Source organism: Rissa tridactyla, chromosome 1, assembly GCF_028500815.1.
Source record: "Rissa tridactyla isolate bRisTri1 chromosome 1, bRisTri1.patW.cur.20221130, whole genome shotgun sequence".
NCBI classification, from domain to species: Eukaryota; Metazoa; Chordata; class Aves; order Charadriiformes; family Laridae; genus Rissa; species Rissa tridactyla.
In genome coordinates, this window is record NC_071466.1 from 68,906,922 (window position 1) to 68,933,555 (window position 26,634).

At 44.5% G+C, this 26,634-nt stretch overlaps 2 protein-coding genes across 4 annotated transcripts in view; one reads left to right on the top strand and one right to left on the bottom strand.

Moving 5' to 3' along the window:
- Window positions 1-10,896, top strand: part of TMEM255B (transmembrane protein 255B) — a 77,176-nt gene extending 66,280 nt beyond the window's left edge. For 2 of the 3 annotated variants that reach the window (XM_054189025.1, XM_054189026.1), the window contains 2 exons: window positions 4,781-4,924; window positions 10,228-10,896. In XM_054189025.1, coding sequence (XP_054045000.1) covers window positions 4,781-4,924; window positions 10,228-10,395 — 312 coding nt within the window. In that variant the 3' untranslated portion in view covers window positions 10,396-10,896. Of the gene's footprint in view, window positions 1-4,780; window positions 4,925-9,312; window positions 9,454-10,227 lie in introns of all 3 variants that reach the window. The other variant, XR_008464528.1, reaches the window with a different exon arrangement.
- A 3,492-nt stretch (window positions 10,897-14,388) lies between these two features.
- GAS6 (growth arrest specific 6) overlaps window positions 14,389-26,634 on the bottom strand; it is a 43,174-nt gene continuing 30,928 nt past the window's right edge. The window contains exons 11-15 of the mRNA XM_054187688.1: window positions 23,043-23,207; window positions 21,343-21,511; window positions 19,524-19,696; window positions 18,497-18,725; window positions 14,389-15,064 (exon numbers count right to left, since the gene is read on the bottom strand). Of these exons, the coding sequence (XP_054043663.1) occupies window positions 14,913-15,064; window positions 18,497-18,725; window positions 19,524-19,696; window positions 21,343-21,511; window positions 23,043-23,207 (888 nt within the window). The 3' untranslated portion in view covers window positions 14,389-14,912. The remainder of the gene's footprint in view (window positions 15,065-18,496; window positions 18,726-19,523; window positions 19,697-21,342; window positions 21,512-23,042; window positions 23,208-26,634) is intronic.

A 26,634-nucleotide genomic window follows, 5' to 3' on the forward strand; every position in this document is an offset into this window, starting at 1 on the left:
ATGTGTTGGAAGGCTGAAGTAGCTATTCCAGGGATTATCACTGCCAGTGGTCATGTTTGCTAAAGCAGTGCCTAATGACCAACCAAGTGGCTCATAATTTACCAAGCGCTCAGAAGAGTAGTGGTCCCAGCCCAAAGAGCTTCCAAACGGAATGGACGGAGGCATGGGGATGGAGGGGAATTGCAGGAGCAGAAGGGAGGTATGGCAGTAGCATAGGTCGTCTTAGATCCATTATGTTTCTGGTGGCTATTGCAGAGGAGAAAAGTAAATAGAAAGACAGGCGAAAGGAAATAAGAGATGGATGGAGCAAGGAAAAGGGAGCAAGAGAGCTGGGTGAGATATACTCTGGGGAGACAGACTAGAGGGAAAGGGCTGCTCATAGCTGGCAGCCAGTGAGCCAAGTCAGACTGGAGGCCACCCAGGCCCTTCTCTGACCACCCAGCATCCCTAGCAAGCATGTCCAGGCTATCTACAACCTGTGTTGGGTGCTTAAAACCATGCGACAGAGCAGGGCCACAGGAATTATTGGAAATTCACCTTTGTTAAGAGTTGCAAAACTTTTGCTGTAACTATTCCCCTCTCTAGCTTAAGGCAAATAAGCGCACTGAGCCTTCGCATGTAAGAAATGTGCAACTGAGCCGTTCTTTATGTGAGGGGACTCTTAAGGGGTTGATAACAAACTGCAGCCAGCCAGTAAAGAGTCGTGGCTGCCTGACAGGAGAGAGTGGAAGCAGCTTTCCCAGCTTAATTCATCCCCTCCCTGTGAGAGGAGCAATGGCAGAAGGGCAGCAGAAACAACCACAGTGGGAAACGAGGGGAAGAGCCGCTACATGGGGAGGGGAAGGCAGGCATCATCTACAGTAAGTCCTTGGTAGAGCACTGCAGCTTTCCAGTGCTGCTAAGTATTTTCCCCTGCCTGGCAGATGGGTGCCAGTGCCTCCACCAAGGGCAGCCGTGGGAGTTGCTAGTGCTCCTCTGAGATGGGGAAGGGTGCACCTAATCTGAGTCCACCTAATCTGTCTCACACAAATTGAGGTTTACATGGGATTTGGGCTGATGCTTCATAGCAGGGTGAGCTCCAACCCAGGCACGTCTCTGCTGCACGGGGGCCATCGCTGCACTGATTGCGAGGGACGCCAAGCCGAGCAGACATTCCTGGGACAACTGGGGTCTCCATGACCTGACATGTTCCCCATGCTGGAAGGCAAAGCCTGGGTCAAACTCTGGGTCCTCTGACCAGGATAAAGCTGTGCAAGGAAATTGCAGCAGCAGTGGACATACAGCTTCCCCCTGGGGCTGAACTGGAGCAAATCTGTTTGTTGGGGCTCCAGCTAAAAACCTGATCTGAATAAGCTGTTTAATGCCTCCTCTGCAGCAGGAGTGGGAAAAAAAACCCTTGCTAGTTTAAGGGAAAGATGAGTTTGTTACGTCAGCATGGGAGCCATGCTATGCTTGTGGAAGTGTTGCTAAAGCAGCAATCCAACATGCAATGACCGCTCCTTGCTCCTGCCTGCGCTTTTTCAGGGTCCTTTTGAGTGATTTACCAAAGCTGGTTTGCTAATTTGCTCGCTTTCGTTAGGGAAGGAGTAACTCTTAGAGGAAGACAGGGGCCAAGAAAACATTAAGCAGAAAAGAGAGGGGCATGGGACTGAAATAGGAAAAAAAAAAGAAACCTTTGAAAAGTGTGGGAGAACAATTTTCTTTCTTTCAGGATGTCACCTTCCCACAGAAATGCTCACTGGCATTTTGCAGGGAGAGCTGCAAATCCCGCTGAAAGGCCTCAGGGCACTGGTCTGAGGTTGACTTCCAGAAAACATAGGGCCAGGCTGACTAGTCAAACAAAAAACATCATGTTTATCTCTGGGGAACGCTGGCAGCCAAAACATGTTACAAAGGGGAGAGTTTGCAAAATAGTGCCGTGTCCTCTAAACCCATCGCATTTCCTGGACAGAAAAAAAAAAAAAAAAAAAAAAGAAGTGTTGTTTTGCTTGTTGTGGGTTTTCTTTCTTGTGACAAATTCCATGCAGACCCTGGCACGCTCCCTGCGGTTTTGCTGCCTGCCAGAGGGCCGTGCTGGCTCAGTGGGAAACATTTCGTCCTCTCCTGACCCCCAAGGTGTCAGCTCTCAGTGGCCCCTGTGTCACCCATGGGGCTGTCCTCTGTGATCTGCTGGGTGCCGGGGGGAGCTGCAGCAGTCACGACGGTACCTTCCTTTTCAAATCTACTGTGTGCTTGGATATAGGACACCGACTAGGCAGTTACCTTAAAGTCACCTTTAACAAAAAGCACGTTAAGATACTATGTAAATAGAAGCATGTACTTGGAGTATCCAAAATGGTAAAACCCCCTGATTATTTCTTACAGAAGACTGAGGTAAAGAAATGCATGGAAAAACTTCACTTGCTGGTACTAAGAGTTAATCTAGAAAACTCCCATCCCTGCCCCGGTATTCATCTGATGACTTGTAGATGTTTTCCTGACACACCTTGCCAAGGAATCTGCCTGCCCTGAGTTCAGGGTTGCATTAACCAGAAATACGGCTGGTCCTGCGGAGGGGTTGCTGGCTTTTTTTTTTTTTTTTCCCCAGTTAGTCTCCTTCTTGGAGTCCTCAAGGGAATCTGAACAGATTAAGTATCATTCCCTTATCCCCTCGCCTCTTCCCTCACCCTGATCTGAAAAGGAAAACAAAATGAACCCCTTATTACTGAAGTACATGCCAATGTTTTCATGTCATGCAACGAAAGGTGCAGTCTGACGTTAGAAATAGTCGTAGCTCAGAAATACATGCTTTGGCAGGTCTGTGTTGGATCAGGGAGCTGACCTGCCTTGCTCTGCAGCACCGTCCATGGCCCGGTTGGGGGCGGCCAGGCAGCCCCTCCGGACGCCCCCTGGCTTCCCCACCCTCCCATGGCACTGGCAGCGACCCCTGGCCTGTTCGGTTCAAAACGTCTCCACCTGCCCTTGTATTTTATGTGAGTAATTTAACATAGTGTCGTTGCTGGAATACTTGATAGAAGCATCTAACGAGCTTCGATACCTGCAAATCATTGCTGGCTCCAGGCTGAAACCAGATAGACTGATAATAAGGTGCTTTGATCAGTGGATTTGGGGTGGATGACTCCTCAAATGTGTCTTCTAGGACTGTTGAGATGTTCATCCTTAGCAATTGGAGAGTGTTGCTGCTACAGGCAGAGAGAACGGAAGAGGACTGAGAGAGGTTCCTGGGAGAAGGACAGCAGCACCCAAAAGGACCCGCACCAGAGAGCTGGTGACAGATGCAGAACAGGCATCTGTGTTTCACGTTGGGCAAAACAAGTGTTTCTTGCTGCGTTTACATCCATGGCCAGAATGATCTCACCACGCCAGGGCCTCCCTCCTCTGAGGAAGTGCACGCTCTGGGTGCGGGCCCAGCCCTGGCCAGGGTGAGCCATGTTCCTGGCCCTAAAACTTTGGGTCAGAGGCAAGCTCACGAGGTGCTTCGCTACTACTGTCTGAAAGGCAGTGTCTCTCTGTTTCCCCGCACCACATCCACCCAGCAGGGCCGGTAGAAAGGAGGTGTTTTGAGGAGGGTACCTTGAAGATGGGAGACTTGCCTTCTCCCATGAAATAGGCTCTCTGCTTTTGACCCCAGCCCTTCTCTGCACCAGCTCCTGGGGTGCTAAGTTTCTCCAGGGAGCTAAGGCCTAGATTGTCAGGTAACCTCATGTAGTACATCAGTGACCTAGACCATGTTTTCCATGTAGAAAACATGTCTCAGTCACAGAGAGATCTCACACTATCTCCAGAGGATGCAGTGGTTTATGTCTCTCACTGATAAATCTGAAAGGAAATGCCAAAAAAAAAAAAAATCCTGGCTGCTGCTTTCAGCATTTTTCTGGCAACCGCCATATTTTATTATTTCAGTAAAATGAAAATTCCATGCTCTCATGTAGAGGAATCTGTTAATAAAAACAAAGGAGAGAAAAGAAACCACTGGATTTTTCTGGCTTTGCAAAGCAGAGGAACATGAAAATCTTTCACAGACATCTACTGTCCTTCACAAATGGTTATAAAGCACAGGGTTTAACACAAGCCCCCTTTCACATTTAGCTTTTGCCCTTTTATTTGTTCTCCCCCAGTTGTATTAGCTGGTTTAATACGAGCTATTAGTTCTTCCTGCAGACCTCTTCTCACATTGCAGTTAAGGGACATGCCAGTAAAGCCACGGGATATGATGAAGGATTTTATGCCATAGGAATGAGACGTGCACGTAGGGGGGGGCACTGGACAGCCAGCAGCAAACTCCATTTCACAAGTGCGAGGGAGCTGTGAAAGAAGAGCAAGTGGTCTGGAAAGGGAGATCTTTGTAGATCTGTGTAGGAAAGCAGAGACAAAAGATACGAGGGCATCAGGTCATTGCTATTGGAAAAAGTCTGCAGCAAATTGTGAAGGACTGGGTGTTTGGCGCTGGAGTGAATAAGAAGAGGTGGTCAAAGCTGTATGCTGTGCTCTTCAGGGTGTCTCAGGTCTGGAGTCCTGCCAGAGCTTCTGTAACTGGTTCTAGGGAAGAACCAGCAGCCTTTTTCCAAGGGAAGATGATTAAAATCACTGTGCATTTCTGGTCAGAAAATTCATTCCAGATAAGCCCTCTCATTCTGTCTGCTCCTTGTGTTTTCGTAGTACCGGTACTGTGTTGGAAAACAAGGATTGTTAAGTTGCCTATTTGCTTGTGTTAGGACCAGTTCCTGCTCCAGCCCGCCCTGCACTGTGCTGATATATTGTTGTCTTCTGTGCTCAACAGGTACCTCTGTCCCAAATTGCTTTCAGTGCTGCACCTCCTCCTCAGATCCTGTACAACCCTGCCCAGCAGATCCTGACATACGCTGGCTTCTGTCCTTCTGCAGCAACTATTTCCACATATCCATCCTACCCATTACCTCTTCAGGTACCGTACAAAATGGCACCCTTTTTACTCCATCAGAAAAGCATAAGCTGCTACTCAGTACAAACTCTGCAGTGGTAGATCTTGGCTCCTGGGGGTTGGAAACAAGGCAAGGAAGTTGGATCCCAACACACAGATTCATCTCTGGGACGACTCAGTCTGGGCCTAGTTCTCAGGTCTGTTCTGAGACCCCAGGCTTTCTCTGGTTGTGCTTTGGTCTGTCTGATAACCAGAAGTCCCAATGTGGGATCAGAGCTGTGCTGCAGTAGTCATGAAAGAGAACACAGCCCCCATGGTGGGCAAGAAAAAGCAGTAACAGAGGCATCGGGAAAGCCAAAGGAAGCATCTGATACAGCCAGGATTTGGCAGAAAAGTTTACACGCCGTAGCCCACCTTACTCCTAATATGGAGATAAGTAGATTAGGACTCATCAGATGGAAAGGAAACAAGAAAGGGGAGGAAATAAGAGGTCTGTGAAACTGAATGATATGGAAAGGGTTGTGGATGGATATTAGTGATAACTTCAAATCACAGAAGGTTTTGGTTGCCCCAGTAAAGCTATTAGGTGTCAAGATAAGCCAGATTTAGGAAGTGTTTCTACACACCAGAAAAGATTCAAATGCTCCAGGATATTGTAGAAGAGTATAAATGAGGGGTTAGGAACACCAGCTGCTGTTAATACAGGGATTCAGGTGTCGGCTGCAGCCCAGCAAGTCCCCAAATGTCTGCCTGCCACAAGAACCAACTCATCATCAGAAGCTGGAGCCCATTTTCTTTCAGCTTCCCATTACAAGCCACCACTGGGAGATAGGTCCAGAGCAGCTGTGGCAGTTGGTGGAGGTTGGTGAGCCTTAATGACCAGAGGCAGCTGGTCTGAAGGCAGAAGAGAAACCTATCGGAGATGCAGTTTTCTCTCCTTGTGGGGAGAAATGATGATGCAGCATGAGCTGAGTAAACATTGCTTTGCCTCCTTCAGAAAGATGAGGTGCCAGTCATGCTCCAAGCCTGCACTGCATCCAGCCCAGAGCTGGCCTGGAAAATGCAGGGAGTGGTGCTGAGGATGGTGTTTGGTTTTTTGAGGTGAAGAATGTAGGGTGAGCTGGTAAATAACTGAATGTACTGAGACCCTGGAGCAATCATAGGAGTTTTTAGATTTTTGAAAGCACAGTAAGACTGTTTTGTTCTGTCCAATGGCTTGTCTTACTTTGGCTGTGTAGCGCTAGACCAGTGGGTACCACAAGTTTTGCAATATTTCTTAATTGAAAACACTGCATGTTTAGCATGAACTAGCTGTGGACCAGCTCCCCACAGCCTCCTGGGCTACATTTCTTCAGGGCCAATACGCTACCAGGCACAACTACTGTGACATGATGATCATCCAGACCAGGGCTGCTCCTGGTATAGGTTTGGCCCAGACCACCCAACAGCCTCCCAACACTACTCAGGAAGAGGTCAGGAGATGGCAAGGGCAATGGACCATTCCTGGTAGGTAGCGTGCATAGAGTCACACGGGTTTGGTGGTAAGAGTTCAGTTGTAGGGATATGTGCTGCGCCAGTTGGATTCACAGCCAGAGAACAGTCCTTGGCACGTCTTATTTATTAACATAAATGGGGCCAGGCGCTTTTGGAGACCACAGGTTGAGAGGAAAAAAAAAAGCACGCTCAGAAATCTTTTTTTGTTTGCTTTCAGCTGAAAAGCTGTGCTGTTCTGCAGAGTTCAGTTAGCACGTAGCCAAGAGTAGAGGGAGAGAGAAGGGGATAAAAACAGACAAAAGAAAGCAATAAAGCTGAAAAGATGCATGTAAGTAATCATGAGGATCAATTGTAACTGTTCAGTTCTGTGTCCACTGAGAAAGAGAAATGCATCATATTTACCCCAAATTCTTAACTGCATTCCAAAATAAACACACTTCTTTTCCTAGATTTCTACTTTTTCTAAGTGTGTTCATTTGTCTTCTCTCCCCTTCGTAACATTCAGAGGCAGGCACCACCAGCTGTCCCCAAGCCAGGAGAGGTTAGCAAGAAGCACTGGGCTCCAAAAGGGAAAGCGCTTAATCCGCTTCCTGGAAAAAAATATAAAAAACCCCAAGCTGCCTTCCTGCATGTATGAGCTCATTATGTTGTAGTTTGGAGATAATTAATTTCTGCACTGGCGTATGAGTTAAAAAAAATCATGATAAATTCACTCAAAGCTACAAAAGGTGAATGTTAGAAGCAGGCCTGATTAGGAACAGCCAGAAGCTTAACCGTCGTCTACTTCCATTACTTGAGTGTTGTGGGCTGAATCCACGGGGCTGGAGGTAGGTCTTCGTGGCCCATCTGAGTGCTCCAAGCAGTGCCCAGCTGCCTTCGCAAGCCCTGCTCGGCTGGTCTTGGTCTTTAAAGCAACTACAGGCCCTGAGGCTGGTATTCATTTGGCTAAACACAGAGGCTGTTGGCATGTAGGGATCTAGTGCTGCCTGATAGTGGGATCAGGTAGACACCTGGCCCCTGCTGCCACTCCAGGAGAGTCCATGTCCTGTAGTCCCTATGTCACACCTGTGTGGATGTCTGGGATATCCCATGGCATCCCAAAAGGGCTGGACACTTACATGTGGGCAGCTGAATTGAGCTCTAGCAGTCCACAGCGTAGGAGACCCCGCCTGAGCTGATGTACCCTTCAGAGTCCACAGAGAGAGTGAGGCACTTCTTACATGTTGATTAGCTCCTGCTAAAGATGTGTGATGTGAGTGATATGAATGCACCTTAAAGGCCTTTCCACTGACTAGGGGTGGGATTCAATTGCTACATGTTGCTATGCTGTGTGCTTAGATATCCATGTCCTTGAGCCTTCAACTGAGACATCAAAATCTGAGGCTGGACCCTGTATCAGTGCAGTTCAGTTGCCTAAAGATGTGGCATCTGAGATGACCTAATGTTCGCAAGACATCCATACGGGGCTGGCTGATGGGAGCCAAGGTCTATGTGAGACTCACGCATATTTCTGGAGCGGCTGGCTGAGGGTGCACTTGGGCATCTCAAAAGGCATGGCATTTTTGCTCCCATGTAGACCAAGAGCCACATAAGGGCCCTCTTCTCAGCATTCCCTTTGGCTCATTGAAGCTTTGGCTAAACACTGTTCCTAAGCCCCTGCATTTCACATTGCCCTGCACCTGCCCTCACCCGGGGCAGGGTCACACACATGGTGGCTTCAGTACAACAAAAGGAGCAAAATCTTCTCTAGCTAAGAGGGGAAAAAAGAGTGATTTGATGCCAGTTGATGAAGTAAAGCTAGCAATCAATTACCAGCTAATAACTCTAGTTTGAACTCTCACCTCAACCAGAGGAAATCCACACCTTAGTTCCTCCTCCTAGGAACATATCCCTCCTTGGGTTAATCTGGCACGCAACACTCAGCCTGAGTGCTGCCCACACTTGCATGGACTGAAGCTCCATTAGCTCGAAGGCTATGAACCTGAGTTCACCGATGGCTCCCACCATTGAGCAGACTAATTCCTAGTCCTCTGCTGAATCTGGTATCTCACTGCATAGCTGCTTGCTGGAGGGGCAAACAAAGTCTTAAAAAAATCACAACCTGAGCTGGTGGTAAATGCTCCTCAGTTCAGCTCATGCTTCCTTGTCCCCAAGCAGAAATCAGCCAAATGCAAAAAAGAAAAGGTGATAACAGGAATGCATTTTGACAAGGACATAACCAGCATTTCTTTTGTTTACTGTGGCAAGCACTAACAAAATCATTCATCCCTTACTGGTACAGTTCAGTCACAACTAGTCTTGGTAACAGGCCTGCCAACTGGTCAGGTAAATGATGAGCTGTGCAGGGACTGGTGGTGATGACAGCGGTAAGGGTTGTGCCAGTCATTCCTGCCAGAGGAGAACTCATTACAGAAGCAATTCCAGGCAGACAGATGGAAACGGTGGCTACAGTTTGAGGGGGGAGGGAAGCAACAACTCCAAAATAAATAATAAAAAAAACCAAACCCAAACCCCAACAACTATGTTTGGAGCTGCTCTAGTTAGCAGGTCTGTCAATATGCCTGGAGAGTTAAAGGCCATAATCAACCTTCCTGTCAGGACATGCCCGTTCTCACTCACTAAGTCACTCTGTGGTACAAATGCAGGACAACATTCTCCTCGCCATGGGGGTTTGACTCAGAGCAGCAGCCCCTGCTGACCCAGCACCCCACGGAGAAGCCAGACACCATGGCATGGGGTCTGCCAGCCCTGGGCAGCTCTGAGATGCCATTGTCCAAGTGCCAGCCCTGGTACTGGCCTCTAGATGGTGACTATTAATTTTTTTAGCAGCAGGGAGCAGCGTTTACTTGCCCGGATTTTTCATTTCCCTTGAAAAAGATCCATTACTACCTTTTGTTTTGTTTTTTTTTCAATTCCAGGCACTTTAAGCCTGAGCCTGAGGGGAGCTGAGCACAAGTCTTCTGCTGAAGCCCATGGACTGGCATGTGCTGACAATATGAGGGGGGGAGTGAAATACTGACCCTGTTGAAATCGATGACAAAACTTGGTTTAAAGCAGTGGTAGGATTTCACCCGGAAGATTAGTCCCTACATGCATTCTTTTGTTTTAACAAACTGCTTGTTCCTGAACATGGGCTGCTTCCTAAGCTGTATCTATTTTTCGTGCCCCTTTCAGCCAAAGCCCCCTTATAGATGAGACAGCCAAAGTGAAAGACCTATAAGGAGACATGTGCCTACCTGTAAAATTTTCTCTTAAGAGGAGTCTGCATTTGGCACAAGAATAAGACCTTGCATTTATGCAAGTATTATAACTGAGATTAATTACATCTGAGATAATTTAAATTTCACAGTGATGCCTGGAAATGAGCAGCTACACGTAACCTAATGAGGCGGTCAGGTGCAGTGCCTCACCCAGGAAGCCAGAGCATCTTTTCCTGCAGAAATTCCTGTTCTGCTCCATTGCCTGGCTGTACGCACAATGTCTATTAAAAATGACATCGTGCTTAGAGATGTGGTTCAGTGATGGTTTTTGTCAAGAGTCAGGTTGACAGTTGGACTAGATAATCTGAAAGGTCCCTTCCAACCTGGACAAGCTGTGATTCTGTGATTCTATGACTTGGGTTACAGATGGAATCCGTCTCGTTTCACGAGACACCATCATTGCTATATTTAAGCAGGTGCTTTAAAACTAAAGTGAGTGTTGTGCTGCAATGCATGAGAAATTTAATCGTGGGGTTTATTATATAACGCTTACGTGGCAAACACTACACGCGGAGCTACAAATGGCATTGTAATCCTTTACTGAAGAAGGTATTTTTCTTTGTCTACATACAGCCTGCCAGCAATTTCCCAGGAACATCATCTACTGACATTTCTTTATCAGAAGAAACGCAGCCTCCATCTCAGTCCAGCTCCAGCTACGGTCTTCCCCCCAATGCTCCAGCCCTCTATACACCGACTTACTTCTTGCCTGGAGAAAAGCCTCCACCATATGCACCATAGAACAAAGAATTTTAGGTAGCTCGTAGGCTTTTATTTTGTTTTTAAGAAATACTCGGGAAACTGTGCTGTGCAGGCACTAGACTTCCCCAGGAACCCACCGCAGAGTGTGTCGCGGCCACTCTGCTTTTACCCGCACCTCACTGTGAGCAGAGCACAACCCTGGAAACCTACGGGCAGGCACATCACCTGTGGGGTGACCAGTCACCACCCAGTTTGCCCTCAGTCGAATGCAGCGTTGCTTTCTGGCTACCATGAGATCTTTCCTTCTCGGTACACTGCAGAATGAATTTCCTTCTAGAGGAGAAATGAAGAAAAAGCTCTGGATACGTGTTCTGCTTTCATAAACCAATATAGAGGGGGTTTAGCCTGTGTTGTCTGAGTGGGTAGTCGGGAGGTCTCCGAGTCAATCGTTTTGGGTAGGAAGAGCCCAGGTGTTTGTTTGCTTGTAGTATTTATTTAATAACCCTTTTTGGTGAAAGTGTTGTACCAATAAAAAAGAAGTGTGGCAATTATTTTACAATAAAATTGACTGTGTATATTTATATTGTACCTAAGGCTGTGTATATTTGTAAAGACAGGAAAACAAAAGAACAGAGGAAAAAGTACCCTACCGAACAGTTCCCTCTTTCAAGTTTCAAACAGAAAGGCTAATTTTATCGGGACTATTTTATCCTAACTTTGTGCCAGTCTAGTCTGCATGGCAAAATGTCATGTCAGTGTGCTGAAGATGCAATTTCCAGACAGGTATTTTAAGCTGCACTTTAGTGTTCAAATTAATTCCCTTCTAGTCAAAAGAGGACCGCAACCAAAACTACTCTGTGTTAAACCTGGGTTATTTATTTTCAAACTGATCGAGACCTGATCCAGGCATTTTACAGTGACTGAAACAGAGTGGATAAAGGGTCTGAATTCCTTATTTATTTCTTTTTTTTTTTCATTTTCTCCTGTTTTATAGAGACAAGTTGACAAGGCTAAGCAACACGACGTGTAGCAGTGCCATTGACAGGAACAAAATCTTGTCCCTGTTGTGTGCACCCTGCCCCCTCGCTGGGCATCACATTAGCTGGGATCCCTCTTAGCACACGGCTGCCACGTTTCAGGGCAGGAGTGGCCACACCAGCATGAAACCCCATCAGACTGCTGCATCCCTTCACTGCATTCTGCTCCTGCAGGAAGGGTGCGGTGTCCTGCTTTGCTCTATAGATCTTGCAGTCTAGACAGCGATGAAGCTATAGACATTTCCTGAAAGGCCAAAGAGCAAAGCAGGGAAAGGCAGGTATTTCTCATTAGTTTTATAAGCAGCTGCTTCATATTACGAAAATATTCCAAAACCCTATATAAACAAAACCAGCCTACTTGACAGTTTCCTTTGAAAGGAATTGACACCATCAGACCAGCTGAAAACAGAACAGAGAATGATCACCCTTTTACAAAATACTTTCCACCTTTCAATAAATTTCTGTTAATTCATGTGTTGTACCTCTGTGTATAAAAAAGCAGATTCAGTACTAATACACGCAAGATCAGAGGTTAATTTATATGTACTGTAAAAGCCGTATTTCATTCAGTTAAGAAGGTTTTTCTGAGATGCAAAGTTTTAGGCCAGTGATGTCAACATCTGTGACAAGGTGCCTTATGTGCATTGTTGACAAGGTGACTTATGTGAACCTGGTTGAGAGAAACAGAAGTCAGAGAAGAGACTTTTAAACATTAATTTAACACATCCAAAATGCTTAGTTCCTGTGCAAATGCATGCTGTGAAGAGCACAGTGATCCTGATCATGAAATGAGTGGAATTACACATTTACTTCTTTTTACTTACTATGAATACGATCAGGGGAACCACTGGGTTCACTTTGGAGACTCAAAGCCCAGAACAGACTTGCACCCTTTGAGTTGAGCACCTAGACTGCTAACAGAGCAAAAATGAAATCAATATTCCTCTTGGGTCGAAGCACAGTGACTGAGGAGCAGTGAAGGAATGCTTATCACTTTTTTCCTCTTTTCAATGGTGTAGGGTGCCTCTTCCTCCAGCGTGGTACTGCTGTTAAAAACAATCCAGCTTGACACAGAAGACACCCACTTTCTGTAATTCCCCAGGCTTACAAGCTCCAGCTTTCTCTTCTAAACCACATTTTGGGTTTGGGCGTGTTGGGGTTTACGCAAAATATCTTTACATACATACGCACACATGCACAGCCCGGGAGAAATTTTTGCTCTGCATTAGATTGGTTTAGAAAATGGAATGAGAGTCTTTCTTCATATAATATTAAGTCTGAAACTGCAGAGTAGCATAATGTACCACAGGATTCACGTTTCCAGGATCCAAAACAATTCTGGCCTCATAAATAGTACCACTTACATTAACACAAAGGTCAGACATGTTTGTGATTCATTTATGCCACATGGTAGTTTTTTGGGAACTGCCACAGAAATTATACAAAAATGCCAGACATAAGACTATTTTGCTAACATGCTTCCTTTGAAAAGAACAAAGTAAAACGGGATTTGTTTCATCTACTTGGTTTAAAAAATAGTAGGTGTCTTCCAAGTTTGTACTGTTTTCATTAGACCCACTCCAAGTTAAAAAGATGGGAGATTTATTTTGCTAAAGGACTAAAATACCCATGAAAAACACACAGAAAACAAAACACTGCAGTGTGGAAGTGCTATTAACCACAGTATCTGCAGGATTCCTGACTCCCACTGGAGATACTAATGTTTCTTGGGTTCTCCATCATACAACAAGTTGATCCAGAGTCATCAACTCTAACAGAAAGCACTCTCAGGAATAACGTGGTTTCCTTTGTTCAATAAATAACAAAAACATAGAACTATTTCTGGGTTTTCCTATCCGTGCACACTCCAACAATAAGTTATCACTGTCTAGTGAGCAACTACCCTTTCAAACTTGCATCTGGTCACACCTGAGTGTAAAGAGTCTTTTGAATGGTCCTTCTGTCATTGTAAATGTGTAGGTTGGTTGAAAGTGACAAAGCTCTGGTCTTTTCTGCCCTACTGCATTACTACTGATTGATTTGGTCATGATACAGAGCTATGATGTCATGCTGTCTAATGGCTAATAAAGTGCCTTCCTCTTCACTGCTAAATAAAGCAGGGATCCTTACCAGGAAACATGTTTGGGATAGCCTTCCCTTTCTTCCATCCTTTCCTCTGGGACAGTTATATCCCACAGCTTGGTCACAGATGTTGTCACACGTGTGAATTATTTGGCTTATCTGTCATCTCCATATTTGACTAGGCAAAACATGATGTAGAATGACCAGAAACAATTTATAAAAGACCTTGTAGAATTAGACCTTTTCCACATTAGCCCTCTGAAGCATAGTGTAACCTTAGCCACCCAGTATTCAGATTTCCACCACAGCATATACCTGTCTTTCTTAGGTCATTAATCTGATGCAAGACAAGGACCAAATAAAGCAAGATTTAAGTGACTCAAAGCAGGCTAGGCAAAGCCCACCCCAACTGCACAAGGACAGCTTAAAAGCTGAATGCGCTTTACGGCTGTACAGCCTCTCCTGAGTACACCCCCACGCATATTCTCACCACACTGCAATTTGGCCTGGCTAACTCTCCCAGTCTCAAGCCTCCAGCTCACTGTGAATGAGCCAACTTAAAAAATTAAGAAGCAAAAATATGTCATCACCAGATAATATACCCCAATTCTTGACACCTCATCATTTGCTTCAGCAGTTATTGACATAAAAACCATATGGCATTCAACTTATTGAGTCTTTTCTTCTAATTGTTTCCTGCTGACCCAACTTTGTTTTCAGTTTTCTGTTGACCAAGAGTTTTTCTAAAGGTCACAACTGAGTCTTCTCTCTGTGGTACCAGAAAAAGAAACTCTAGCAATAAGAATAGCAGCAACCATTTGCTCTCCAGCTCAGAAGATATAGAATGCTGACATAAGCACATAAAAAACCCCACCTCCAAACAAAAAACCAAACCATCCAAACAAAAAACCACCCACTGGTGTAATCTCCACATCAGGCACAGCCTGAGTCATTATCTCCAAATAACAGAATACAGAATAATCTCAGTACAGGTAAATTAAAAACTTGTATGTAAATATTTTATTCTCTCATATTTTGCAAATCAGAAAGCAGTGTTTGGTAATAAAAAATAATACGGAATTATTATTTTTCTTCCAGTCCACGCTCATATATTACCAGGTTTTCCACATTACAGATAAAACTGTCTCTTGCAGTCTAAAGATAACATTCACTTTCGGTATATTCTGTACTTTTGGCTTATTTAATATTAGTCTTCTGAACTATTTACAAATATATTACAACCTTTAGACCTCAAAGCAAAGGAGTATTTCAATAATCAATCTGACATAAGGATCAGTAGCTCCTACATAATTTCAGTGTTTAAGAGAAACTATACACGCAGTGCGGTAGGTCTGAATAATTTATATCTTTAAAAAAAAAAAAAAAAGAAAAGCACTGAAAGTTTCTGAATACAAAACTTTCGCATTGCAGTGGTACCTACTGACCCGCCTCGACAGGAGGACAGGAATGTGAGGTGATGTCGCTGTGCTTGTAGAGAGCCTCGTCTAGGTCCAGTGCCTGGTTGCTCAGCTTGATGGTCATACAGCCATGGTAGGACGCAGTGACCGGAGTGGAAGTCACAGGAACGTCTGCGTGAAAGGGGAGACAAACATCTCTGATGGCCGTTTTTGAATAAATACCTGCCCTACCTATGCTCAGATGAGCATCACTTCAATGAATTCAAACTCTCCTCTTCTCCACTCCGGGATTTCTACCTCCCCCATCTCTCTCACCAGAAGGCAAGAACACAATCCCAGACGTGAGGAAAACGCCATCTGCTCTCATGTGCAAAAGCCCTTCTCCCAGGCTGAACCCTTCCGCAGCTGCTCTGTGTCTCTGCAAGGCCTCTGGTACTGATGAAACTATGTGCTGCACAGCACCAAGGCTTCGCCCCAGTTGCACACTGTGTTCACACCGCTTTCCATCTCAATGTTCCTCCCCCTCCATCTCTGGACCCTCTACTATGTCTTTAGTGGAGTTCTTATACCTTCCTCTAACACCCTCCCTCTCTCTCTTCAAAATATCTGCCAAAAGGTTATAGGAAGAACTTCATGACAGGAAGGCTCCTCCTATACGCAGCCCCTACCACTTGCTGCACTCATCTTTACCGTTCTCTGATTACGCACAAGGAGGTTGCTGGTGTTCATCAGAAAGGTGCTGGAATGCATCGATTGAGTTGGTAAGACTAACGAGACTAATTTTTCCCATGGAGATCCACTGGTGACATACTTTTGATCAGTTTACCAGAGGCAGAAAACAAATAGCAAGGAAGAAGGCACTAAGTACAATCCAACAGACTAGAGAAAATTAGTCAATCTTATTACTAACTTCTGTAACATCATACACTAATTGACCTTAAATATACAAAATCCCCTACATATAATAAAGTAATAACATGAAAATTTATGTGAGCTGTCTCCTCCACCCTCCCCCAAAGGTTATTAGTTTATTTACAACCCAAAGCCGACCCAATCAAGCTGGTTGTGCAATGGAAAGCAATGAACGTCTCAAAGATTATTTAACTTCACAGTTAATGGAAGTGGCTAAGTAAACCGCTTATCTTTACACTGAAACAAGGACAACTTGAACAATAGGTTGTCCTGTTGACCTGAGATTATATGCAATTCAAAGGGTTCTGCCTGGAGACACGCAGGGCCAAATTGGAAGCTGATGTGATCAAACACAGCTCAGACTGAGGACAGACTCTGGGACTGAGTGAGAGAAAGAATATTTGCGTGGGATCTGTAAGCCACATACTATAAATTTTTCAGCTTCCTGGCTGAAAAGTACCATTGCTCAGTAGTTGCTTAAACTAATCATTTTAGCTATTTCCTATTCCTCCCCATTTACCGAATTTCATCTGTGAAGTCTGCTTAAGAGTAGGGCGCATCTGTGTTGTAGTACCTCACATGAATGTAAACTAAGTTTTGACTCAGAAGTTGACAGTGTTGGCTTAACAGCTTGAACGCTCGTCTAAGTTATCATGCAGATTGCTGTTACATGTGCCACAGGGCTGACTGAAAGACAGCATGAGCTTTGAGATGGATTTGTAAGATACTACCAAAAATAATAAAAAAACCCACCCCAACTTTCTTTGTGTTATAATTGCAAATCAGGTCAAATACTTAATTTTCTGTTATGACTAGAAATGGATCTGTCTGAAATGTGGTCCTGTACACATTAAAAGCTTTGTTCAAAATCTCCTTCTCCTGCTGGTATACATATTGCCTGGAAAAATACCTATGCATTACATAAATTACACAATTTAGGATTTTCCAGAACTGAAAATACCATAGAAAAGGTAGTAAATGCCTACATGTTCCCTCTTAGCTCTTGAAACTCTAAATAATATTTCTTTCACATCTGCAATGTTATCTGTAGTTCGGATGGGACATACTACATATTTTGACTCACAATTCTTTCTTTAATTTTGGCAAATGGATTAAAGACATTAAGTGTGACCACTATACTTTGGTTTTTTTCCACAGCGTATGGAAGCAGGGAAAAGCCCAAAACAACGTAATGTTTTCAAAATTTGGATGAGCCAAACTCACTTAGATCTGACCATTTGGTATAGTTATTTAACCCAGAGTAATGAATCCGACCAAAGTGCTGAAATGTTTATCCGTTTGGCAAATGACAAGGTCTCTTGATGCAAGTGCAGGGTTCCTCTCAATGGCAAAAGCAGACCACAGGCAGAAATTCCCGTTGCCGAGAACAAAGAGGGAAAGTAGCTAAACTTACAGAAGCCAGCTGGGTCTAAACAGTCATAGCTATGATACCTCAGACTTAGTTCTATGTAATTAAAAACTGAGCTTCAGCCAGCACGGTTAGTCTAAGCGAACCACAGAGAACTTGGGATAGGATTGTTTTCTGAGCTGTGAAAGTCTCTGCTGTACGTTTGAGAGCTACTTGAAAGAAAGCAGGGCAATTCAATCTGACGCTGGAAAATGCCACGTTTGGGGATTCAGCCTTGTTCCTGGCAGTGTGTGAACGTCCCAGAGTGCGTGGCCTCCCCCTTTGAGGTGTCACTAGGAGCCATTTACATCATCTGTACTGTAAGCTCTGTAAACTCTTGCTCATGGTGGGAACGGTCACGCCATGTGTCCTAGCACACATGGCACCTCAGCCACCCTGTTCCAGCTTGACTGCTTTAGCACCTACCAAGAGGCCAACATTGCTGCCCTTCCCTTGCTTGGGCAAGTAAGGGCAAGATTTTGCTTAGCTGCTGGCAATAAAATAGGATGTACTGCTGTGCTTCAGAGAAATAAGTGTTTCCTTAATTGCATTCCTCAGCAGTAGGGACTGATAAACCAGTTCGGCCAGAACAAGAAACAAACCGCCCAACTTGGCCAAAATTCACGATTCAGATGAAAGTTTGACGTTCCAGCTTTAGAACAGAGGAGCAAACCGACTTCCCACAAGAAACCCTGTTGTTGCTAAAAAGCCAGCAGGACTATACGTTGTGGTAGCCCCTGCGTGGTGCCATAAGTACCCTCTGCTGGGAGGAAGTCTGTTAATCGTGGAGTGCTGTCATCAGTTCAGAGAGAACATCAGCCAGGGAGAATCACCACACTGGGCTTCCCAAGCATCAGTCAAAACAATATGGGGCCACTGGTACTCCCCACAAGGAGTGCTCACACACTCTCACCTAATGAGCATTAATGAAGCACTGCAGGAGCCTGTGGTACAGCTCCTATGGATTTTATCAGGTTTAAGACAATGACCCTGCTTACAGCTGCCCTTCAGAAAAATCATTCCTCTTGTTGACCCAGCAAAACCTCCTCTTTCTATTTTTGCCTCCAGCTGTTCTCAGAAGAACACAATCATTCAGAAAGAAAATAATTGTGAAGCACACCCTCACATCTGTTGAGATTGCATGCCTGGATTGCAGACAAGGCCTGCTGAAGCAGAAACAGAGGAGGCTCCCAGCTTGAACGAATGGAGACAGCTTTCCTGACTGCCAGCTCAGCAAGGTGAGTTGGGAGTCTGTAGTCCAAGCTACAAAACTGGATGCTCACCTGGCAATCCTCCCACGTATGTCTTCACTGCTGACTGCAAAGAGCTCTCCAAGATGGACAGACCGTCCTCTAACTCAGAGGCACTTAGTTCACTCTCTCCCGCTATCCCATCTACCCTCAGGGATAAGTGGTCCTTCTTGAGTAGGATTTCCACAGAATGTTCCTTCTTATCGCAGAGATTTATTGCCAGTCTGGACACAACTGTGTTCTCCAAGGCCAAGATGATAAACTGGACAGCGGGGAAAGAAGAAAAAAAGAGGCAGTGAGCAGAAATATATCTAGCCATGCCTATCCAAGACCAGGATGACACCACTGTCGTCTTGTTTACAAAGTCTTTGCAGAGCCACCAGAGAATTAGCTTTATTACAATTGCTGATGATGTTCTGAGCTCACTTGCATAGATGAAAAACCAGTGGGACTAATTGTTAGCTGCAACCACTGTCTTCTCAGAGAGAATTCTTAGTGGGTCTTACAGATGTTGTTATATTGCCCTGCAACCAAACAGGCTAGAGCCGCTCTACTATAAATGAAAAGTTGGCTCATGGGTTTTAGTGAAATTATTCCTGATTTACACTCATGCAATGCCAGAATCTCACCCTTTATTATAATTACCATTAAATCAGTAGCTTCACTCCATCATAACTGGCCTTTCACAGCACCTGGAGTGACACCTAAGCCTATCTCTTGATGACCTTGGGACTATTACTGATGAGCTCCAGAAAATGGAAATTCTTTGCTTATGGCATTAAACAGCTTCTGTGCCAGAAAAACAAAACAAAGTATGTCTGCATTCAAGAGAACAGTTTCAGCCTTTACCTAGACAATAGTTGCAAAGAGCTCCCTAGTCCCTAGTAGTGTCTGACACGTACCCGTAAGAAGCAGAACTTCGATGTCAGCCAAACACGTCAGTCTCAGACCATGTTCTGTGCTGGTGGGGGCAAATAAGCAGTCAGGCAGCAAACCTGACAACTTTCAGTTCCCAGGAAATAGCAAGGAACCTTCTCTAGAAAAATGCTTAAGTTTGTACCTGTTGTTTCAGTTTCTTTGTGGAGTGATAATCAATCAGAGAGAGCGATAAAGGGACAGATGCTTCTTCTGTAACTAGAGCAAACAACACACCAGTATCTGTTGCTGGTTGAATCGCAGCATTTACTTCTATTTCCCAACTTGTCTTGGTTTCATTTCCGGAAGAAGGCTGCACTGCAGAAAAAAGAAATGCATAGCATGACAAACACAGGACTAACAGGGTAGGCTGTGCAAGTTCTGCCTGGAGAAGAGGATAGATGGATGAGCATATGGAGGGACTGCCACATTTCTTTTACTAAAAAAAAAAAAAAATAAAATTCCAAAGCACATGAATATAAAATCAGGGAAGCAAATGGCATGTTTCCTCTTGTTACCTTCTGCATTCTGCTGCCTTTCAGAATGTCAAAGGACAAGGTTAAGCTTTTTTATCACAAAGAGAAATTCAGATTCCCGTGTCTGTCAATCCAATGCAAAGAACTGCTGCAGGATAGGGTGCCCAATTTTTAAATCGTTCTTGACTGTCTGAAGATCATTGAGAAACCTCACTCCAAATCTGACATACAGGAAACATTTCTATGAAAGTCTGTGTTAAACTGAAAAAGAATATAAGCATACTACACCGATCACCTACGTATTCACTTCCTGATCACCAGCCTCTCAGATGCATTGGATGTTTTATCTCACCTGCTGAACTCTCAACTAAACTGTCTGGCATCTTTCTTACTGATCCAGTGCCCTTGTAACTTAAAAGGTGATGCTGGCTACAAAGGAAGATTTCAATCCCGCTTCTACCACCTCCCTTCATAGGAGTATTAGCTTTGCGGTTCACCACATCTTGAAATACAATAAATAAGTTCTTTATCAAGCTTACCATTACGAAGCCAACAAAAAACCAAACCCCAACCCCAAACAAAAGGAGGATTATTGTTCGTAGAAAAAAGAATATAAAAATGAAGGTGCTGAGTGCTGTCATTTGCACTTCAGATGCTGCCTCGTCTCTACTTTGCAGCTTTTGAATCCATGTGGTAAACAAGACGACAGACACCTGATACTCCCTAATTTACAACGGCAGAGCAGAAAAATCCACATAATGATGCACAGAAGGCTTCTGCAGAGGAGGGAGTGCACACAAAACTAAAATAGGTGGTTGGCATTTGTATGCGCTTAAAAATACTGACAGTTGATCGCACATATAAACAGACAGAATAATCCAGAATAAAGAAAAGGTGTCTGAGTGCTAAATTAGTATGACCAGGTTTGGTTTGAAACTTGTTGTTACTGTATCTAGGCCAAGTTCATTCAGCTTGTATGAGAGATATGCTTCGTGTGTTTGTCCCAAGTGTCATGAATACCACCCGAAGATTAAAAGTGAATCTGATCTTGGACATCTTGCTACACACAATATTGATTTTCGGTCCATCATAAACGCAAAGATATAGCACTATGGCTTCCACCTCTCCCACCTTAGGAGAAAACAGTGGATAGTACTGGAACCACCTATGCTGCTGACAGAGGGATGTGAAGCCCCTAATACTGAGGATGAGCTGGAACCAGCGTGGATGTGAAATGCATTACTTTAGCTACACAGAAAGAACCTAATCCATCCTGGTCATATTTGTACTGGCTCTAACCATCATACATAAGCCTTCCTTTGTTGTGAACCACAAGTTTTAGCTATTCCCCCTCCATCCACAGCTGCCAGCCTTTTCTGCATCGATCAACACAGAGTCTGGCACACATGCAAGTTTTAAACTGTTTCTTAACCCAGTATGGCTAATGGCAGGACAACAAGTCAGAAATAATAAAAATAAAATACTTACCATAAGTAAGATTAAACACAGCAAAACCTCGGCCAGGATAGAAAGACCCTCGTCCTGCTACAGAAAAGCACTGCATCTTTTCATTCATCTTTATGGTCTCTTGGATAGTGGTGTCCTCCCCATTCAGCCAGTTCCATGCGCGCATGCAACCATCCAGCCGAGGGTTTATCTAGGAAGATAAAGCAGTATCGCATGCCTCAAAGTACTGCCCAGTGAAGAATAACTGATTTAGGGTACAGAGAAATACTGAGTTACATTATGATACTAAATAGGAGAAATCATTTTGGCATGTTAAACACGTGCAAACTCATTGGCAGCAACCCCAATCCCACAACCCCAAGCCAGTAAGTGGTCAGTATTCCCCAGGAAACTCCTCTGAGCTCAGCTTGTCTCCACAGGACAGAAGGGCAGTAGCTAATGCAGGTGCTGATTTGGTTGCATTGCTTCTGTTAGCTACTTCTACATGCTGCACATCATTAGTGCAATTTACTGCTAAAGCTGTGTAGCCAAAGCTTTGTAACTCCTGTAATTCTGCATTGCGAATGCTGGAGGCTAACTTGTGGTTAAAAAAACCCAATTGTTTGTGTCATTTCAAACAGCCTTCATGACACACAAGATGTTGCACCTGATCCTGGTATAAATTGTCGGGTTCTGGCTTAAGGGAGGGGTGCCTGAGCCACAAGCCGGGCACACTACTCTGTACTCACCGTGCTCCTTCCAGCTTCTAGTTTTGTTATTCCGTACCAAATGTCAGCATTAAAATGTGACATGGAAAGAGAAGGCTCCTTGCAAAGTGTCTAAATCACCATTACCCCTGATTAACTGAAGCACAGAGAGAATTACGTGTCTGAGCCAGGATAAAAACCTCAGGAGTTTTTGGCTCTCAATCCTATATACAGAGCACACCCCAAGCTTAATGTTTCAGATAAGCAGTGGCCCTGAATGACTTCTTGTGAGGAACAGGAGCCTTCCTCAGCTGCTGCACTCCCAGTCACCAAGCCACAAGTTTGTCACCTCGTTTAGAAATAAAGAGATGCCAATTTAGGTTTCAAGGTGCAAACTCTGTGTGTGGGTGGACATTCAAAACAGCAGCTATTCCAGAAGCATAGCAATCATCCAATCTCACCCAAACAGTGCCGTAACTTTTATTCATATGCCCTATCTACTTGAATTAGGAAGAAATAAAGAAAAAGGAACTTCTGTTTTTCCTTGGTTTTACTAAACTGAAACAGCAAATGCAAGCAGAAAAACTGTGATACAATATATGTGAAGCACATGCTTTGGTCACAACACAGGAAGTGTCCCCATCACTGTTTCCAGACCTAGTGGCCACAATGGTACCCTCACACAGCGGTGTGTCTGTCCACTGACCCACCGGGGCCACTCATGGTCTCCAAGCCAGCATGACCACTGTGAATTTTATCATGTGCTCCAGTTCTGATGTGTCATAATTCTGCAGGCCAAGGGTGCGATACATCTCACCCGAACTTATCAATCAAAAAATCAGGACTCTCACCTTTGCTACTGCCTTAGGCTCCCTCTATAGTCAGTGGAGAGAAAGCAGTATCCAGAAGGTGTTAATTCCACCTGTTTCAGGGCAGGCTGAACTGCTCTGAGGAAGGACCTACATCACCCCAAGAGAAGACGAAATCAAGCCCTTCAGGCATGCAAAACAACATGAGCGATAATGCTATACTTACCGGTAGAATAAGGTTCTTTGTTTTGAATGGAATGCCTCCTACGGTCAAATTCAGCTCATACAGTCCTTTTTCTAGAGTAAACAGGTCCCCTGAGACAGCTATTTTCATTACTGCATCCCTGTTGACCTTTATAACCAAATTTCTTTCGAGTTCTTCAACAGAGATCTGTAAAAGTAAAATTGCAAATAGAATAAGTCAGGATAAAAAGAACTGACTATCTGCAACCTCAACTAAAGGACTGACACCACTAGTGAAATCCCCAAGATGAAGAAATATTTTCTGTCCCCAAGGCTCTTTGTCTACCTTTTAAGTTCCATCACATCTTGACATGTAAATCTTTATTCTAGAAAGAAAGGGGTTGCCCTAATGGCGAAGACAGCTACTTCGAAACACCTACCCAAAAATATGGGTGGATTAGCTACATGACATTTGTAGGTTGCGCTATACAAAATGTAAATGCATTAATGAGTTATTAATGAGAAACTTCCTATTGCAACTGCATGTGAAAGCAAAGGCTGGAAAGACAGATCAGATGTCTTTTGTTGGACAAGTGAAAGATAAATGCAGGAGCCTTCCAGCCACATTAAGTCCTGTCTTTGAATACTGACCACTGAAAAAAAACCAACAGAAGATGTCATATTTGAGAGGGCAATAAAAATGTGTAATAGGCAATAATTTTACTCTCAAAAAGTCTCTGCAAGTTTCACCTCCATGTCTCTGAAGAGCTACTTCTAGGAAGACTCTATCACCACTGAAATTTTTAAAAACTGTCATAATTTTCTTTATGACCAGGCTGCACAGAGAAGCACCATAAAGCAGCCAGCTCTGAGGAGGGAGAGGAGGAGACGAGGCACAAAGCTGACACACAGCAGGCTGCTGAACAGCAGCATGGATTCTGCACCTTGGGACACAGGTCCTGCTACTGACAGGGGCATTCTGTGGCCGTAGTGGAAGACAGCCCCTTTCTTCCTGCAGAGAAGAAGAAGGGAGCGCATCTCCTCTATTTCATTATCTTCAACACAGCACTCCTCCTTCCCACTCCATGACAGATACCTCACCTACCCACTCTTCATCCAGATAGCTCTGCTCCCTGGGACACCCAGATGCTGCCACCATCAGTGAGCCGCTGTATAGAACCAAATATCTATTTCAGCAGCTGTTTAGACTTGTTCTTCCTACTCCCTGCTAGTAGGCCAGGTCACAAGCATCTTTCCCTTTGCATTTTGAGACTAGCTGCCCTAAAATTTTTTTCATCAGCCGTGCTGAGCTCTCGCTCTATGGCTGCAACTTCAAGGAGGACAGGGTTGAGCAGGTTTATACCTGGACACTCCCTTTGGATTGCAGTCTTCAGTAATGAAGATTAAGTGAATTTGATAGTTGAAAAGATTATTCACAGACTATCAAACTTCTGTGGATTCCAGCACAGTCTGGTTTATATTGCTAGAACACTGTTTACACCTGGTGTGTTGCTCCATGCTGAGAAGCAGGACATGAATTTACTTGTCTGAAGCTTTCTTGTTTAAAGTGGCATCTACACCTCCTGACTGCGTTCCATGGAGACACACGAGCCAGTCTCAAACAGGGTTTTTTGGGCATTGGCAGGATGTAAAGTCCACTCAGTGGGTGGGAACATTAGCCCACAGCTCCTGGCAGCCACAGCCCAACTGGCTTAGCTACGCTGCCTATCTAGATAAAAACTCGCTCCAACGCCTCGGCTCGGTGTCGTGGTCACTGCTGCCCTAATGCACCGGGGTGCGGACTGCCATAAGGAGCTGGCACAGACCCCCTAGCATGGATCACAGGAGCAAACTGGAATAGGGAAAAGCCGGCTGCAGAAATGCCCGTACTGTGCTTCCTCTGTGAAGAAATCCTGCCACTTGCAGGGCCACCAAAGTTCAGGGCCTTCTACAGTTTTATTAGGTTGTATTGAAAGTAATAACATAGAAATTTAAAAAAATTAGTCTGAGTTCTTAGCTGCTTGTGATCATTAATATAAACAAACCCAAATCAGTGGAAACTTCCATAGGAGAGGGAGTTAATCCCCATGGAAGCTCTTAGCAAATTCCAGTTTAGGAAATTACATTCTGCCTACTTCATGCTGCCCTCTGGCAGTTTCAGCTGCGGTTCGTTACCTTCAAAGCTCAGTTGCTGGTGCACCACCATCACCCACGAGCCAAAAGGGGAAGCATTTCGGTAGTTAGCAGGCTGCTCTAATTCCCTCCTTGCAACCAGCTGCTGCCTGCCACAGTGTGCTCGGGGACGATCAGGCGGGCTGTTCTCGTAGCTAAGGGTTCCCATATGGTTAGCCATAAGGGCAGTTAGCTTTGTGTTTTGGATTCATGCCCTGGATAACCCATAGCGCAGAACCAGCCTGTCTGCTCTTTGCTGAAAAGCAAGCGGACAGACAGCACTGAAAAGGGACGGGACAACAGGCAGCTGCAGGGTTAAAGCCAAATACAAATCTGCTTGCTATTGCTTAACCTTCAGTTCCGACATTTAACAGTGCAGGTAGGTTATTATTTTTGCTAACCAAACTGTCCTCAGAGCACTACTAAACTAAACACTGAAAATAAGACAAAATGATGACTTTTTTTGGAAATGCAAAACAAACAGATGGCGAGTGCGTTCTCTACTATCATCAATTCATACATGCCACTTCATCAAACTGGATTACACACAAATAACTGCATTAGAAGTTTTTCCTGAGGCGTGCCTGTTTGTGTTTTCAATGCGGGGACCGATCATTTAAAAATAGATTAGGAGAGATCAGAGAAAATACCTACATAGAAACATTGGCCTGAAGTTTTGAAAATGCCTTCATATTTCCATAAAAGTATGCAGCTTTTGCTCAAGAGACCAAAAGTCATACACTGCTGGTGCTTTTTCTCCTGTTTTTCTTTTAAATAGACATTGTTTTTTTCATCTGCTGAAAGCTGAATAGTAAAATTACTATTTTCTCACAACCTCTATAAAGTTCTCCCAAGTTCCAAACTCCACTGTTGTAGGTCTAACCAAAACTAAGAGCTTCGTCCTGTGCACGCTGACGTCCAGTGTCAAGCTCCCCAACTGCTCTGAAGGTTGTTGGGCTTGTGCTTCACAGAAGATGAGGTTGACAAGTACACACAAGTCCATACTTCAAATGAAATGTGTGGCAACATGTTTTATAAAAAGAGACAGGTAAAAAGGAATAACCCCTCCTCAACAGGATTTCCCAAATTAAAAACCATGCCAGACAGAGGGAAAAGGAGAAATGAGGGTGGGGATAAAATGGGGGAGCAGATTTATAGTTTTATGGCTCCGACATACAGATTAAATGGCATTTAGAGACAGGGGTGACCCTGGATGTTAAGCAGAAGAGAACAAAGTACCTGTAGGGTGGAGGCAAGGGATAAGAAAGCAGAGCAGAGAAAGGAGAAGTCACCATCACCCCAGCAATGCAAGCAGCATCCCAAGTCTCAGGGGCGAGTCAACCATGAAGTCAAGAGACTAAGGGCTCCTTCCTCCTGCTGCCGTTCATCTGGGGGTAAATCCTTCTGCCTTTGGCTGGTATTAGGCACAGCCTTAACACTTTTCCCTTGGGAGACAGTCACCA